At 42.9% G+C, this 18,116-nt stretch overlaps 1 protein-coding gene across 3 annotated transcripts in view; it reads right to left on the bottom strand.

Annotated features, from left to right (window-relative positions):
• The window catches only part of MOXD1 (monooxygenase DBH like 1), a 759,590-nt gene that overhangs the window by 304,389 nt on the left and 437,085 nt on the right, over positions 1–18,116 (bottom strand). For all 3 annotated transcript variants that reach the window (XM_069235166.1, XM_069235165.1, XM_069235167.1), the window contains exon 5: positions 5,146–5,325. In XM_069235166.1, coding sequence (XP_069091267.1) covers positions 5,146–5,325 — 180 coding nt within the window. The remainder of the gene's footprint in view (positions 1–5,145; positions 5,326–18,116) is intronic.

The following is an 18,116-nucleotide window of genomic DNA, read 5'->3' on the forward strand; positions in this document are numbered from 1 at the left end:
TGTGATATATTTGGTTAGAGTGTTTGTAGTTTTGAATTACCATACAATTGGTTGCGTTTTCTTTTTTGTTGTAATGGCGGTTTGCGTGGACTGGCGCTTGGCTGGTGGTGTGGGTAGACTGGTGCTTAGCTGGTGGTGTGCATAGACTGGCGCTTTTGTTGGCAGTGTGCATGGGCTGGTGCTTGGGTGGTGTGTGTGTGAGCTGTCGCTTGGCAGGTGGTGTGTGTGAGCTGGCATTTGGCTGGTAGTGTGCAAGTAGTGACTTTCTGCTGGTCATTACACACACTTCTACCCAAAAGCCAGTCCATACACTCCATCAGCCGGTGTGATTGCTATGTTAGGCATGTGGATGTATGAAAGTGAGGGGCACTTGAAGGGTGCTGTCTATTGATGTGAGTGTAGTAATGTGCTGGGCCCAAGGCTGATAGGTTGAATTGTCTTGTGTTTATCACATATGAAGGGTGTGTAAATGGACTGTAAAGCAGTTAGTGCCTTGACGCAGCTTTACAGCTCACGAGCTGTGAGTCATTGGTTAAATTGTTTGACCTTTCAATTATTGATAATGCATTACATCTTTGTGAAATCTCTTGTTAAGAAAATTTTATGTTCTGAACCTTCACTCATCCTTGTGCTGAATCCAACCATGATGTGTGTGTACCAATAAAGAGAGTGAGAAGAGAGAGCTCGCTCACCTTCCCAATTTACTATCAACAACCACAAGAAGCAAGCACGCTACCAAACCTCTTACATCTTTGATGTCCCAAACATTTGAAATTATGAAAATCACTGTTTTTAGCCTTTGTCCAAGGTTACCACGTTTAAAAGCACACTGTATTGGTGGGTACCCACAAGAAAATGTTATTGCACTTCTCCTGTCAATTGGGAATACTAATCCTGTAAAACTCCCGCTCCGCTGTAATCAAGCATCGAAGCACACACCTGTCATACTAAATGTGTTGGGTAGGGCCCCAGTGATGAAGCATGACATCAACTAGGTTGGTGGCGAGGGTTCTTTTTAACAAGTGCTAAGGCCTTTTTTTTAACAATTTGAGTGTTTGGGACATCACAGAAGTATGAGACTTAGTAGCATGCTTGCTTCTTGTCTAAAGAAAATCTACCAACTCTAGATATGTTAGAAAACTAGACACTCAGGGCAGTACAGGGTGGTGTGCCTCACATGGATCCCAATAGGTTTTCTTACCTACAAGACCCTGCAAACTGCGAAATGTGACTAAAATCACACATATTCCTTGCATTTCTGTGCCACATTCTTCTGGAAACATAAATAAACCACAAATTTTCTTCTACCCAGTATTTCTCTCGGTCTCCCAATAAAAATTATACCTCACTTGTGTGGGTGCCCAAAGCAGAGAAAGCCTAAAAAAGGATTTAAAACAACCTGCCTCTTTGGTTTCCCCTCAAACTCTACACATTTTGTGCCCTTCTCTGTCACAGGCACTTGGCCCACCCATAAAAGTGAGGTTGCATTTTTAGCGGGAGACCCAGGAGAAACTCTGAGTGGTAGGAAATTTGTGGCTCTCCTCAGATTCTTAACTTTCCACTACAGAAATGTGAGGAAAATGTGTTTTTAAGACAAATTTTGAGGTTTGCAAGTGATTCTGGATGACAGGACCTGGTGAGAGCCACACATGTAACTCCACCCTGGATTCCCTTAGGTGTCTAGTTTTCAAAAATGTTCAGGTTTGCTGGGTTTCCCTAGGTACCTGCTGAACTAGGGCCCAAAATCTACAGCTATGCACATTGCAATAAAAAGGGTCAGTTTTCAGTGGACTAATGTGATGAGTCCACATGAGATTTTGGGCTGTGTCCTGTCATTGGCACTAGGCCTTCAAGTGAGGTACCAGTTTAATTGTGAGACTTGGAGGAATGCTAGGTGGATAGATGCTTGTGGCTCCCCTCAGATTCCAGAACATTCTACCACTGAAATGTGAGGAAAATATGTTTTTTAAAATGTTTTTAGACAAATTTTGAGATTTGCAAGGGATTCTGGGTAACAGAACTTGGTGGGAGCCACATAAGTCACCCCATCCTGGATTCCCCTTGGAATCTAGTTTCCAACAATGTACAGGTTTGCTAGGTTTCCCTAGCTGATGGCTGAGCTAGGGCTCAAAATCCACAGCTAGGCACATTGCAAAAAGAGGCTCAGTTTTCAGTGGAGAAATGTGATGTGTCCACATTGCATTTTCAGCTGTGAGGTAAAATTATTATCAGGAGACTTGGGGAAATGCTGGGTGGAAAGACGTTTGTGGCTCCATTTGTCTTTATCTTTATTTGTACCTTCCAAATGTAAGGAAGTGTGTAAGAAAGAAGTCATTTTGAGAAATGCCCTCTAACTCACAAATTCAAAGATGTGCAAATTACCACTGCTTTTAAACACCATGGCGGTCATTCTGACCGCGGCGGTCGGCGCCCGCCAAGCGGTTCCCGCCGAAAGACCGCACCTCGGTCAAAAGACCGTGGCGGTCATTCCGTCTTTCCCGCTGGGCCGGCGGGCGACCGCCAGAAGACCGGCGGCCGGCCCGGCGGGAAAGCCCCTTCAACAATGAAGCCGGCTCGGAATGGAGCCGGCGGAGTTGAAGGGGTGCGACGGGTGCAGTGGCACCCGTCGCGATTTTCACTGTCTGCTAAGCAGACAGTGAAAACCTTTGTGGGCCCTGTTAGGGGGCCCCTGCACTGCCCATGCCAGTGGCACCCATTCCCGCCATCCTGGTTGCGGCGGTGGACACCGCCAGAAACAGGCTGGCGGTAAGGGGGCTGGAATCCCCATGGCGGTGCTGCAAGCAGCGCCGCCATGGCGGGTTCCCTGGGCCAGCGGGAAACTGGCGGGAAACCGCCGGCTCCCCTTTTCCGACTGCGGCTTTACCGCTGCGGTCAGAATCGCCAAGGAAGCACCGCCAGCCTGTTGGCGGTGCTTCCGCCGCACTCCGCCATGGCGGTCATGGACCGCCAAGGTCAGAATGACCCCCCATATCTTGTACCGATTTCAGAAATACATAGGTTCCCTTGATATCTATTTTTTACTCTTTATATTTTACCAAATGAATTGCTGTATACCCAGTACACAATGAAAAACAATTGAAAGGTGCAGCACATTTATGGGCTCTGTGTATCTCAGGTTCTTTGTGAACCTACACACCCTATATATCCCCACACCAGAAGGATCCAGGGGACGTAACAGTATATTGCTTTTGGACATCAGCCATGCTTAGAAAAAGTTACCGGTCCCAGAAAGCTTGTTTTTGGTCCACGGAGAACCTGGATTGGCAGTTCAGGCTGGACTTTTCCCTTGGGGAACATGGTCAAGACTGATTTGCATATCGCTGGGTCCATACTGGCCCAGATGTGGATCCCGTGCTCACTGCACCACTGGTTTCAAGCTATCATGGCTGATAAAGGGTGATACTGTGAAACTGGTCTCAGGATGATTGTTTCCAGTCTAGGGATGACCTGACCTAGATTCAAGCTAGTCTGTCTGATGAAGGGTAATACCCTGATACTGGTCCCAGGATGCTTGTTTCCGGTCCAAGAAGGACCTTGCTTGGCAGTTCAGGCTGGACTGTTCCCTTGGGGAACAGGATCAAGACTGATTTGTATATGGCTGGATCCAAAACGATGGTTTAGACCCAGAGCTTTGTGACTGGAGGTGAATGTTTGCATTGTTCAGCATTCCATCCATCACCTGTTCCTTTTTGTTTTTGTTGCCCTTAGTGGGAAAGGTATGCCTAGAAGTGGGTCCCATGCTCACTGCACCCCTGGATTCAAAATAGCTTGGTTGATGAAGGGTGGTATTCTGAAACCAGTCCCAGGATACTTGTTTCTGGTCCAGGGAGGTCCCGGCTTGGTAGTTCTGGCTGGACTGTTCCCCTGGAGAACAGGGTGAAGACTGATTTGTATATGGCTGGGTCCAAACTGGGGAGTGGTGATCAAAACAACGTGGGATTAAAGACAGATTTTTGTGTCTGGATTGAATGTTTGTATTGTTCAGCATTCCATCCATCATCAGTTCCTTTTTGCTTTTGTCACCCTAAAGGAGAACGGTATGCCCAGACGTGGGTTCTATGCTCACTGTGCCACTAGATTCACGCTAGCCTGGCTGATTAAAAGTGATTTCCTGGATGCTTATTTCTGGTTTAGGGAGGACTAGACTTGGCAGTTCGGGCTGGACTGTTCCCATGGGGAACAGGGTCAAGACTTATTTGCATATGACTTGGTCCAAACTGGGGCAGTGTGGCAGGCAAAAACAACGGATTAAACCCAGATGTTTGCATTCTTCAGCATTCCATCCATCATCTGACCCTTTTTGCTTTTAACACCAATTGAGGCAACTTTGCACCATGGTGCAAGAGTGTCTGTGTTGCCATTGGGATTGTTTTTATGCAAGAAGGGACACCTTCCTACACAAAATAATCTATGGAAGCAAAAGAGGAAAAAATGAAGAGAACTAGAGATATTTCTCCTTGGTGTACCGGCCCAGGAGCGGTGTAAGGTTTTGATGCATTCCCAGGTTTACATTGCCATGTAAATCTGGGTCTAAGCCAAAACCCATGGTTGTTACGTGAGTAATCCCACCACAGTGGCCATGGAATGCCCCCTAACAGAGTGTTTGGTAACGCAGTGACTTACACCACTTCTACGAGGCCATGAAAAGCCATGCAAAGTGGCTTTGCGTGGCCTCATAGATATGGGCCTACATTCTGTGCTGATCAAAACAAATGACACACCAGCGGTGCAAGGGGCTTGTAAATATACCCCTAAGTTTAGGTGGTACTGGAATGGATCCTGTGTCATGTATGATATGGAGCATTAGCATTAGGGTATAAGTTCTTTTGGGAATTTTGGAGCAGCTCACATCTAAGAGACATATTCCAAGTCAATGTACATAACCAAAAATATGCAATATGGAAAGGAAAGAATTCGAAAAAAAACATTTGCATAAATCATAAAAAATTGAAAGCTAACATTAATTTTGGTTAGTACTGCATACACTCATAAAAATCATTTTAGAGTCAATGTGGCAAAATGTCTATACAGGTTTTTGAAAATAGCTGTAACTAATTATAGTTGAAAAATGATAGTGCTGGACATACCATGTAATTATCTTGAAATGAAATGTGTGACTCCTACCTCTCCTCCAATGGCCCAGGCAAATAAGACTGTTTCACAGTAAAGGAAGGCATCTGGCATATTTGGGTGGTAGCACTCATGACCATAGTCCAGAAGTGTATCATTCAGGGTCTGACCGCACTCGTACAGCAAAATATGGTGGACCAGATTTTCATGGCCTTGTTGTATTATTGGCTCTACCTAGTGAAAAAACAACACAATTTACACAGAGCTATAAGTTATTTAAAAAATAACACTACTACCTTTTTTGAGTGTAACCCCACACTTTATTGTAAGATATGTATCTAGCACCTGTGATCCTGATTCACAAGGGTAAACATCCACTTTATTTTGGTATTCACACATTATGAGTTTAATTTTACTAACAGTACTTTTATGACTTTCAAGACTCTGCAGTCAGAGTGGAGAACTCTTCACATAAAAATATAGGACAGACTTATCTTTTTATGTCTGGATTTCCAGCACAAAAGTGTGCTCTACCTTTGTGAATCACTGTGTTTTGGTCCACTTAGATCATTTCAGGATTTTGTTGTACCATGAAAGGCAAGGATAGCAATATGTGCCAGTCCGTTACTCTGTGAATTAGTATGGGGGCTCAATCTACATCCCTTTTCAATGTTGTATATCAATTAGACTCAGCTTCTGATATTCTTGTGGCAACATGTTCCACTATTTGGTAAGGCTCGAAAACCCTGAAATAAACATAACAATTTTCATGATTGTTTTTTATATAACTATTTGAAAGCAAAAATATTGTATCAAGATATCTATATTTGGCTAGTATTTCTATGCATCAAAAAATCAGGGGATTTGGAGGATTAAAGGTCCAGTGTATACCCTCCAGTAACCATAGCTAATAATGTAATACACTGTTCCTGAAGAGCAAGAAAAAAACAGAACAGGGTGAGTACTAGGGGGTCCTATTTACTAGGAGCAAGAGTCCTCACACACCCACGTGGGTGTCATGCTTCATCATCGGACAAGCTCCTCGTCAGACCGGCGGTGCAATGTCTGACGGGCACCACCCATAGGGGGGCTCTTTGCCGGAGTTCTTTTTGATGATGCCACACTTTCCCGCAAGTGAGTAGGGAGAGAGGGAAAAAGGAGAGTGCAAAAAGGAAGAGATAAAATTGGCTCAAAGAATCTCACTAAGAATTATCTTTATTCATGCGTGGTCCAGGCCAAGGTTAAAACAATAATCAGGAGAGTGAAATCGAGATAATGTTCGACCACTCTCTAACTGTATCGCACATAACAAGGTGGTCAAGAAACTGCTAGACCCACCTCAAGATAGGGTCGACATGTTTCGCGTCTGTGTGGTCCAAAAGGATCCAATGACGCTTCTTCAGGACCTAGTGAAAAAATGATGCTTCTCCATATACAAAATCAATTGGCTCTTGCCTATAACAACTGACAGTCAAAAAAAGGGTTTAGTATCGTCAGTCACTTACACGAGTCCATTATGACCCAGTGAATCGTTCCTATTCGTCACCCTGGAAATGTATGAGAGATATCACAACATAGATTAATGCTCAAGTAAATGTAGATTTAATTAAATTTAACCAAATGTACATAAAGCTGTGTGGCACACGGTGATAGTGAATGAAGTAACACCCATGCCAATAAAACAAAAAATAAAACAAACAAATTGTGCTTACCCTCCCCAAATTGAGATCGGGCTTCATGGGATCGCATGGACCATAGGTCTAGTCCATATAAAACACTGTTTGTTGTGTAGAAAAAGATATCATCAAAGAACAGATATGAGTGTCACACAATCGCACTCCAACACCCATCAGGAAAGTAAAAACAGTTCAAAAACGAGAGAATTTGCCAGCATTTAAAGAACCACAATATGAGGGAGTACTTCCCCTATGTAACATGCATTCTCAACTCTGTTTAGTAAGCGTTTCACCTGAGGCTGCTGATAATAGCCAGCGCGGCCACTAGCAAGTATAATAGTGATCATTGTTGTCCATAAAAAGCATCTATCTAATTAGGGGAGAGGGAGACCGGAGCTGTCTCTCCTATAAATTTGTTACCTCAAATACTACAAATTTACATTGAAAATTGCCTTGTTACTAGTGGAGGTAAACACGACATTATTCGTAGTGCCGAGTGTGAGAACCAGCACCTCGGTAAAGCCGGCTTCAGAGTCAGCTGACCATCACATACTGGCATCAACTGCCATACGAAGCACTTACTTGGTAAAGACTGGTAGACGGCACTTCCACCTACCCTTGGTCGCGTTCCCGAAAAGACATGGGAAACGCGACCGCGAGGGATAAAATAATGCCGAACCCGGAAGTCCGTGGTGCCGGCTCAATCGTGCGTTGCTAAGCAACGAACACAAACCCCCAGCAATGCGCTAATCGTTAATAAAAATAAACGATGGACTTGTTTGATTATGTCGGCTCACAACACGGCGGCCATGATGGAAGGTATACATTTCGATTATTGCTAATGCAAGTCAAACTGTAGGTGGCAAGAAAAAGTAATCTGAGTAATCTCATGTAGGACACCAAATTGCAAAAGTTGTCCATTAATGGGGTATGATAAGGTAGAACTGGCTGATCCATTCCTGGACATTCCTACATGTAAGTTATGTAGTACTGGTCATGAATGCAGTGTGATATGGGTACGGTCATTCTAGAGAGAATGTGAGGTCAGGTTAACTCAGGGTTAGTAATAATACTGGTAGCTAAAAAATAATTAAAAAATAACCCAAGTATTGTTCAGAGAGAGTGGGATCAAATCATGACATCACCACTCTTATGTGTGGAAACACACCATGTCGCTTAATCAAAGGCAGAAATTAATCCAGGGGATATCATCATTTAAGCCCTTCCGGTGGGTCCCAAGTTTAAAGACCCAGCGTTGTTCTAATTCAAAAAGGGACTCAGCTCCTCTCTGTGGGCATGTCTGTAATACAACCCACCACATGTCATCCGGACTATGCTGTACTTCGATGTAGTGAATACTGAGTTTAGTCGAAGTATGACCACAGCGAATATTACTGCGGTGTTCATTGATTCTTAATTTGACCGCTCTTGTAGTCATCCCTACATATTGTAAGCCACAAGGGCACATGATCAAATATACACAGTTACGGGTGTTGCAGTTGGTATATCTAAGTAACCGCCAGTGTCCAATTGGTTCCAGCTCCAATGAATCTGTTCGTTTGGTGAGAGAGCACACATTACAATTTCCACATGGGAAATGTCCCACAACTGGTGGTAACTCCCACAGGGTACCTTGTCTGCTAGACATCACCCAGGGTCTGGGTCTTGTATGGATCAGTATGTCTCTCAAGTTGGTAGTCCTTCTAAAGGCAAACAGTGGTTTGGAGATATTCTCACCCCCAGTGCAGAGAATCTCCCATCTTTTGTTAATGATTTTTTTAACTGTATTAGACAGTGGTGTGAAAGTCGTGACACAGGTTAGTTTATTTTCTGAGCACCTAGGCACCGTTTGTAGTAATAGATCTCTATCACTATATTTAACTCGCTTATAAGCGGTATTAACCACTCTTGTGGGATAGTGACGATCATATAGTTTGTTTTTCAATTCAGTGGCTTGTGTGTCAAAGGAGTGAATATTACTACAATTACGGTGTAACCCTAAGAATTGGCCAAAAGGTAAGTTATCTCTAAGTGCTTTTGGATGGTAACTGTCGTAGAGTAATAAACTATTGCGGTCTGTGATTTTTTGGTGTGTGCAGGTCTTTAGTATGCATCTATCGATGCTGATCACCAGATCTAGAAAGGTGATCATAGAGGTGGAGACCGAGGAGGTAAAATTCAGAAATGGATCAAGATTGTTGACCCACGTTGTGAAGGCTGTAACCTCCTCAATGGGACCCTGCCAAATGACCAAAATGTCGTCAATATATCGATGCCATAATTTAATATTCCCAAAATATGGATTAGAGTCGGGTAGTATGAATCGTTTCTCGAAATCATACATGTAGAGACATGCTAGACTAGGAGCAAAAGTACTGCCAATCGACGTCCCTCGAATCTGGTGGAACAACAAGTCTTCGGACTGAATTTTTTTTTCTTTCATTGCTAAATTTGCACAATGCATAATGAAATGCACCGGAGTGATTGAGTCAAGTGTGGTCGATAGGAGGGCTGATTCTACTACTGTCAAAGTAGCTTGTTGGGGGATGTTGGTGTATAATGCTTCAACATCCAAGGTGATCAATGCCTGGACGTCACCTTCAGAATTAATGGATTCTATAAGGTTGAGGACATCTTTAGTGTCCCGTAGATATGTGGAAGACTGCTGCACAAGGGGTTGCAAAAAATGGTCACAGAATGTGGATAGAGGTTCAAGGATAGATCCTATCCCAGACACAATCGGGCGACCCGGGGGTGGAATTTTCCCTTTGTGAATTTTGGGCAGACAATAAAAGTATGGTATTCTAGGATTAACAGTATCCAGAAATTCCCCTTCTTTTTGCGAAATCCATGAGTTACTGCTAGCCTCATTGAACCTTCCTCTAATCTCTGCTTGTATCCTAACCGTTGGATCATGATCTATTCGTGTGTAGTAAGTCGAGTCACCCAAAAGGCGAAGACATTCTTGTCTATAGTCTGATGAATTCAAAACAACTATGGCGCCGCCCTTGTCTGCTGGCTTGATGGTGATATTATTATCAGCTGCCAGACTCTTAAGAGCATCACTCTCAACTCTAGGTATATTGACAAAACTTTGTTTTGGTCGTAGTTTGTTAAGATCTGTATTGACTGCCTTTTCAAATGCCAGTATCTCACAGGGGGTTGCAGCTGTGGGGGGCATGAATTTAGATGTTTTTTTAAGGCCTGAATCTGTTGGTGCCGTGTCAACAGGTCTATCTCTGAAGAAAGCCTGTAGTCGAATTTTCCTAAAAAATTGTGCTAGTTCACTTTGCAGGCGGAAAAAATCTCTGGGGGTAGGTACAAACCCCAGACCCTTATTGAGAACCGTTGATTCTACAGGGGAGAGAGGTCTCGCAGAGAGGTTAACTACTAAATCTTTGGTGGTTGATTTTTGCCCTGACTCCGTGTGACCATCTGAGGCTCCTCCTGTGCCCAGTGGACCCTTCTGCCTCTTCCTCGTCTTCTGCCTCTTCCCCTGCCCCTGCCGTTGCCTAAAAAAGGCATGTATGGTAGCATGGGACGGGGTTGGTAGAACGGAAAGGGTTGCTGCCACCCAATTGGTTGGCTAGGGTGATATTGGGGAAAGTTGAAGTACGGTTGTGGTCTCTCATCGTCGGTACTCCACCCATCTGATGTAGAGCTATGGCTATATTTGCGAGGTTTCCTGAATGACGTTGTAGAGTCATCAGATGAAACAGATTGTGTATCGGCTGAGTAGTCTTCCTTGGTATAGGGATAGACTTTTTCTCGACTAAATCTGCTGATATCTTTTTGTAGTTTGGTAATTTTTTGTGGAGTTAAAAATTCTTTTGACTCGTTCAGGTCAGAGTTAATCTCTGCTAATCGGCTCTTGAATGCTGTAATGGAAACTGTAGTTTTCAGTGTGTGTGACTGGGCTCAAATTGCCTGGAAATGCACCCGTGATTGGTTGGTACTGATTATCAATACCTCCAAACGGATAGCAGAATCCATGGCCTTACAGATTACCTTCAAGGAAAACACACTGAAAACTACAGTTTCCATTACAGCATTCAAGAGCCGATTAGCGGAGATTAACTCTGACCTGAACGAGTCAAAAGAATTTTTAACTCAACAAAAAATTATCAAACTACAAAAAGATATCAGCAGATTTAGTCGAGAAAAAGTCTATCCCTATACCAAGGAAGACTACTCAGCCGATACACAATCTGTTTCATCTGATGACTCTACAACGTCATTCAGGAAACCTCACAAATATAGCCATAGCTCTACATCAGATGGGTGGAGTACCGACGATGAGAGACCACAACCGTACTTCAACTTTCCCCAATATCACCCTAGCCAACCAATTGGGTGGCAGCAACCCTTTCCGTTCTACCAACCCCGTCCCATGCTACCATACATGCCTTTTTTAGGCAACGGCAGGGGCAGGGGAAGAGGCAGAAGACGAGGAAGAGGCAGAAGGGTCCACTGGGCACAGGAGGAGCCTCAGATGGTCACACGGAGTCAGGGCAAAAATCAACCACCAAAGATTTAGTAGCTAACCTCTCTGCGAGACCTCTCTCCCCTGTAGAATCGACGGTTCTCAATAAGGGTCTGGGGTTTGTGCCTACCCCCAGAGAAGATTTTTTCCGCCTGCAAAGTGAACTAGCACAATTTTTTAGGAAAATTCGACTACAGGCTTTCTTCAGAGATAGACCTGTTGACACGGCACCAACAGATTCAGGCCTTAAAAACCCGTCTAAATTCATGCCCCCCACAGCTGCAAACCCCTGTGAGATACTGGCATTTGAAAAGGCAGTCAATACAGATCTTAACAAACTACAACCAAAACAAAGTTTTGTCAATATACCTAGAGTTGAGAGTGATGCTCTTAAGAGTCTGGCAGCTAATAATAATATCACCATCAAGCCAGCAGACAAGGGCGGCGCCATAGTTGTTTTGAATTCATCAGACTATAGACAAGAATGTCTTCGCCTTTTGGGTGACTCGACTTACTACACACAAATAGATCATGATCCAACGGTTAGGATACAAGCAGAGATTAGAGGAATGATCAATGAGGCTAGCAGTAACTCATGGATTTCGCAAAAAGAAGCGGAATTTCTGGATACTGTTAATCCTAGAATACCATACTTTTATTGTCTGCCCAAAATTCACAAAGGGAAAATTCCACCCCCAGGTCGCCTGATTGTGTCTGGGATAAGATCTATCCTTGAACCTCTATCCACATTCTGTGACCATTTTTTGCAACCCCTTGTGCAGCAGTCTTCCACATATCTACGGGACACTAAAGATGTCCTCAACCTTATAGAATCCATTAATTCTGAAGGTGACGTCCAGGCATTCATCACCTTGGATGTTGAAGCATTATACACCAACATCCCCCAACAAGCTACTTTGACAGTAGTAGAATCAGCCCTCCTATCGACCACACTTGACTCAATCACTCCGGTGCATTTCATTATGCATTGTGCAAATTTAGCAATGAAAGACATTTTTTTTCAGTTCGAAGACTTGTTGTTCCACCAGATTCGAGGGACGTCGATGGGCAGTAATTTTGCTCCTAGTCTAGCATGTCTCTACATGTATGATTTCGAGAAACGATTCATACTACCAGACTCTAATCCATATTTTGGGAATATTAAATTATGGCGTCGATATATTGACGACATTTTGGTCATTTGGCAGGGTCCCATTGAGGAGGTTACAGCCTTCACAACGTGGGTCAACAATCTTGATCCATTTCTGAATTTTACCTCCTCGGTCTCCACCTCTATGATCACCTTTCTAGATCTGGTGATCAGCATCGATAGAGGCCTACTAAAGACCTGCACACACCAAAAAATCACAGATCGCAATAGTTTATTACTCTATGACAGTTACCATCCAAAAGCACTTAGAGATAACTTACCTTTTGGCCAGTTCTTACGGTTACGCCGTAATTGTAGTAATATTCACTCCTTTGACACACAAGCCACTGAATTGAAAAACAAACTATATGATCGTCACTATCCCACGAGAGTGGTTAATACCGCTTATAAGCGAGTTAAATATAGTGATACAGATCTATTACTACAAATGGTGCCTAGGTGCTCAGAAAATAAACTAACCTGTGTCACGACTTTCACACCACTGTCTAATACAGTTAAAAAAATCATTAACAAAAGATGGGAGATTCTCTGCAGTGGGGGTGAGAATATCTCCAAACCACTGTTTGCCTTTAGAAGGACTACCAACTTGAGAGACATACTGATCCATACAAGACCCAGACCCCGGGTGATGTCTAGCAGACAAGGTACCCTGTGGGAGTTACCACCAGTTGTGGGACATTTCCCATGTGGAAATTGTAATGTGTGCTCTCTCACCAAACGAACAGATTCATTGGAGCTAGAACCAATTGGACACTGGCAGTTACTTAGACATACCAACTGCAACACCCGTAACTGTGTATATTTGATCACGTGCCCTTGTGGCTTACAATATGTAGGGATGACTACAAGAGCGGTCAAATTAAGAATCAATGAACACCGCAGTAATATTCGCTGTGGTCGTACTTCGACTAAACTCAGTATTCCCTACATCGAAGTACAGCATAGTCCGGATGACATGTGGTGGGTTGTATTACAGACATGCCCACAGAGAGGAGCTGAGTCCCTTTTTGAATTAGAACAACGCTGGGTCTTTAAACTTGGGACCCACCGGAAGGGCTTAAATGATGATATCCCCTGGATTAATTTCTGCCTTTGATTAAGCGACATGGTGTGTTTCCACACATAAGAGTGGTGACGTCATGATTTGATCCCACTCTCTCCGAACAATACTTGGGTTATTTTTTAATTATTTTTTAGCTACCAGTATTATTACTAACCCTGAGTTAACCTGACCTCACATTCTCTCTAGAATGACCGTACCCATATCACACTGCATTCATGACCAGTACTACATAACTTACATGTAGGAATGTCCAGGAATGGATCAGCCAGTTCTACCTTATCACACCCCATTAATGGACAACTTTTGCAATTTGGTGTCCTACATGAGATTACTCAGATTACTTTTTCTTGCCACCTACAGTTTGACTTGCATTAGCAATAATCGAAATGTATACCTTCCATCATGGCCGCCGTGTTGTGAGCCGACATAATCAAACAAGTCCATTGTTTATTTTTATTAACGATTAGCGCATTGCTGGGGGTTTGTGTTCGTTGCTTAGCAACGCACGATTGAGCCGGCACCACGGACTTCCGGGTTCGGCATTATTTTATCCCTCGCGGTCGCGTTTCCCATGTCTTTTCGGGAACGCGACCAAGGGTAGGTGGAAGTGCCGTCTACCAGTCTTTACCAAGTAAGTGCTTCGTATGGCAGTTGATGCCAGTATGTGATGGTCAGCTGACTCTGAAGCCGGCTTTACCGAGGTGCTGGTTCTCACACTCGGCACTACGAATAATGTCGTGTTTACCTCCACTAGTAACGAGGCAATTTTCAATGTAAATTTGTAGTATTTGAGGTAACAAATTTATAGGAGAGACAGCTCCGGTCTCCCTCTCCCCTAATTAGATAGATGCTTTTTATGGACAACAATGATCACTATTATACTTGCTAGTGGCCGCGCTGGCTATTATCAGCAGCCTCAGGTGAAACGCTTACTAAACAGAGTTGAGAATGCATGTTACATAGGGGAAGTACTCCCTCATATTGTGGTTCTTTAAATGCTGGCAAATTCTCTCGTTTTTGAACTGTTTTTACTTTCCTGATGGGTGTTGGAGTGCGATTGTGTGACACTCATATCTGTTCTTTGATGATATCTTTTTCTACACAACAAACAGTGTTTTATATGGACTAGACCTATGGTCCATGCGATCCCATGAAGCCCGATCTCAATTTGGGGAGGGTAAGCACAATTTGTTTGTTTTATTTTTTGTTTTATTGGCATGGGTGTGTTACTTCATTCACTATCACCGTGTGCCACACAGCTTTATGTACATTTGGTTAAATTTAATTAAATCTACATTTACTTGAGCATTAATCTATGTTGTGATATCTCTCATACATTTCCAGGGTGACGAATAGGAACGATTCACTGGGTCATAATGGACTCGTGTAAGTGACTGACGATACTAAACCCTTTTTTTGACTGTCAGTTGTTATAGGCAAGAGCCAATTGATTTTGTATATGGAGAAGCATCATTTTTTCACTAGGTCCTGAAGAAGCGTTATTGGATCCTTTTGGACCACACAGACGCGAAACATGTCGACCCTATCTTGAGGTGGGTCTAGCAGTTTCTTGACCACCTTGTTATGTGCGATACAGTTAGAGAGTGGTCGAACATTATCTCGATTTCACTCTCCTGATTATTGTTTTAACCTTGGCCTGGACCACGCATGAATAAAGATAATTCTTAGTGAGATTCTTTGAGCCAATTTTATCTCTTCCTTTTTGCACTCTCCTTTTTCCCTCTCTCCCTACTCACTTGCGGGAAAGTGTGGCATCATCAAAAAGAACTCCGGCAAAGAGCCCCCCTATGGGTGGTGCCCGTCAGACATTGCACCGCCGGTCTGACGAGGAGCTTGTCCGATGATGAAGCATGACACCCACGTGGGTGTGTGAGGACTCTTGCTCCTAGTAAATAGGACCCCCTAGTACTCACCCTGTTCTGTTCTTTTCTTGCTCTTCAGGAACAGTGTATTACATTATTAGCTATAGTATTTCTATGCATCTAACACACACACAAGAATTTCCAGCCCAGGCATGTAATTCCAGGCTAACTATTCAGGTACGATCTCACTTGCTGTCACAATATTATAGGGAAGTAGATCCCTGTGGTGAACTGAGTGAGAATTGAATTATCAGGAAAGATAACTGCTCAGGCCACCAAACGGGGAAGACAAGTCATGGGTTGTCAAGGAGGAGTGGAGGCTTTTTACACAATTTTTGCACTGTTAATGTGAAGAGTTAATAAATCAAACACCTCTAGAGAATGCACCAAATTGTTTGAATTTAGAGAAAGAGAGTTATGTCAACTCCTTACTGATAGTCCTGTAAAACTGAGAGCCTTAAATAGAATTTGGCAGACAGAATACTCTAGCGTAAGCATGTTGGAGGTCCTGTCCACTGTATTCCAAGTGCCCGTAACTTGCAAAATAGCGAACAAGATGTCCCTAACGTTTTGACAGAGTATCCCATCTGCCAAACTATATTAAGAGCCTCATTCTCAACTGTCTGTTATGCAATATGGACACAGGTTGCTCATTTGACAGCGAGGAAAAATTGTTCTCCGTGTTGTGAATCTTCACTATTTAAAAATGGAGAGGGAAATGGGTCAGCAGGTTTGCAATTCCCTCTTCAAACTTTATGTGAGACATATCCATCCTTTACATGAGGCATATTTTATGAACTCAATAATAACCCAACCCCTTGGCACACTTAATTTTGAATGTTGTAGGCAGATTCGAATGAAGAAGTTCTAACACAAAAATATTATATAATAATTCTCTGTGATCAATTGAGAAGTAAAGATGCCCTTGTTAAGTATTAGTTTGATTCCACAAGAAATTGTTATTGCTTCAAAATTTGCTGACTTTATTAACTTCCAAGGTTAATGTTTGGATGAACAACAACCTTCTTTAAATAAAAAGACAGGAGGATCTCTTGAACATAAATGTATATATTCTAAGGCGACAAGGGGCCAATGGTTTTAGAGGTTTAGTTGGTGGTGATGCTAGCACTAGTAATGGAGTTGGTGATAGTAATGGTGGTGGTGATAAAAGTGATAATACTGGAGATGTTGGCAATGATAGTACTGGTGATCATAGTGTTATTGGTGAGAGTATTAGTGATGTTCACAGTGGTAGCGGTCGGAGGGAGTATTGGTAATGGGGTGATAGTGGAGGTGGTGATAGTGGTGGAGGGGACAGAGGTCATGTGTGGTGATAGTGGATATGATGGCGATTGTTGTGGTGATGGTGATGTTAGTGGCGGTGGCAGCAATGGTGGTGGTAATCATAGTGGTAGTGGAGGTGGTGGCTATGTTGGTCATTGTGGTTGTGATGAAATTGTTGATAGTGGTGGTAGTTATACTAATGGTAATGGCTTTGTGTTATTGGCCATAATGGAGGTGACAGTGTAGTCGTAGTGGAAATAGTGGTTATAAGTAGTGATGGTGGTAGTAGAGGTGATAGTCAAGGCAGTGAGAGTGGTGGGGATTGAGATAGTATTGGGAGGGTGGTGGTAATGCAGTTGGTAATAGTGGTAGTGGAGATGTTGGTGGTGGTGGTTGAAGTGCCGATGTTGGTAGTAATTTCAGTAATAGTAGTGATGATCACTTTTGGAGGATGTGAGAAGACTGGCAAACAGAGGAGATGCTGGGTGCTCAACACTAGAAAAAATATTTTAGCGCACTCACTTTAAATTAGCTTTTGGTTGTGGGTTGTGCACAGCAGAAGTCAATGAGCCAACTTAAAAAAGAGAGCAAAACAGAGCAAGAGCCACTATGAGCCCAGTGAAGCTCTAACAAGAAGTGCAGAGTATACTGATGTGAACATCTTTGCCTTTCAGTGACTGACCCTACCAGAAACAGGAGAAGCTAAGCATACACAGCACTATCACTCTCAATATCTGGCAAGACAAAAATTGAATAGTTGTCCTGTAGGCTTACAGCTTGTATGTAATAGATGCCTGAAGGGGGTTGCTCCAGTTTCCCATTACATGACTGCTGTGCTCTGAACTATACCAAAGTGTGAATGATACTCCAATGAAGCCGTAGCTGAAGAAAGCTGACCAATAATCTTTCTGTATAAAATATAGCTAAAAAATGATGCACTCTATTTAGAAATTACAATAGACTAGTGAGACAGAAAAAGTTGTCAATAGGCAAAAGCCTATACTTCTTTTTCTTGATAGCATAGGCTGTGATTTCTACTATTACTACACCCCAAAATCACTACAGTTCATCCTGGTTATTTAAGAAGTGTATATATTTGTTCTGCGACAAATGCAACAATACTCCACAAATATCTCATTTATAATCTTTCCACAGCCACGCAGATTGAGAAAGACATCTTTACAATATCACTTTCTTCGAAATGTCCATAGTTCAGAAAGAATCAGTTAGCACACTTCTTCCTCCCTTTAAAAACTGTCTCTCAAAAGACACATACAATGCAAAGGCTATCCACCTAGGCCTTCCTGAAAAGGTGACTGGTAAGTCTGAATTTCTGACTAACGGGAGACTCAATTAAATTCTCACTAACAAAATAAATGTGTTGAAATTCCATTATCAGATACTTCTACGCTCACCTGGAAATCATCACTGAACTGAGTGAGTTTTAATCCGGATGCTGCCCCTG

The sequence above is a fragment of the Pleurodeles waltl genome, chromosome 5 (genome assembly GCF_031143425.1).
Source record: "Pleurodeles waltl isolate 20211129_DDA chromosome 5, aPleWal1.hap1.20221129, whole genome shotgun sequence".
Classification (NCBI taxonomy): Eukaryota; Metazoa; Chordata; class Amphibia; order Caudata; family Salamandridae; genus Pleurodeles; species Pleurodeles waltl.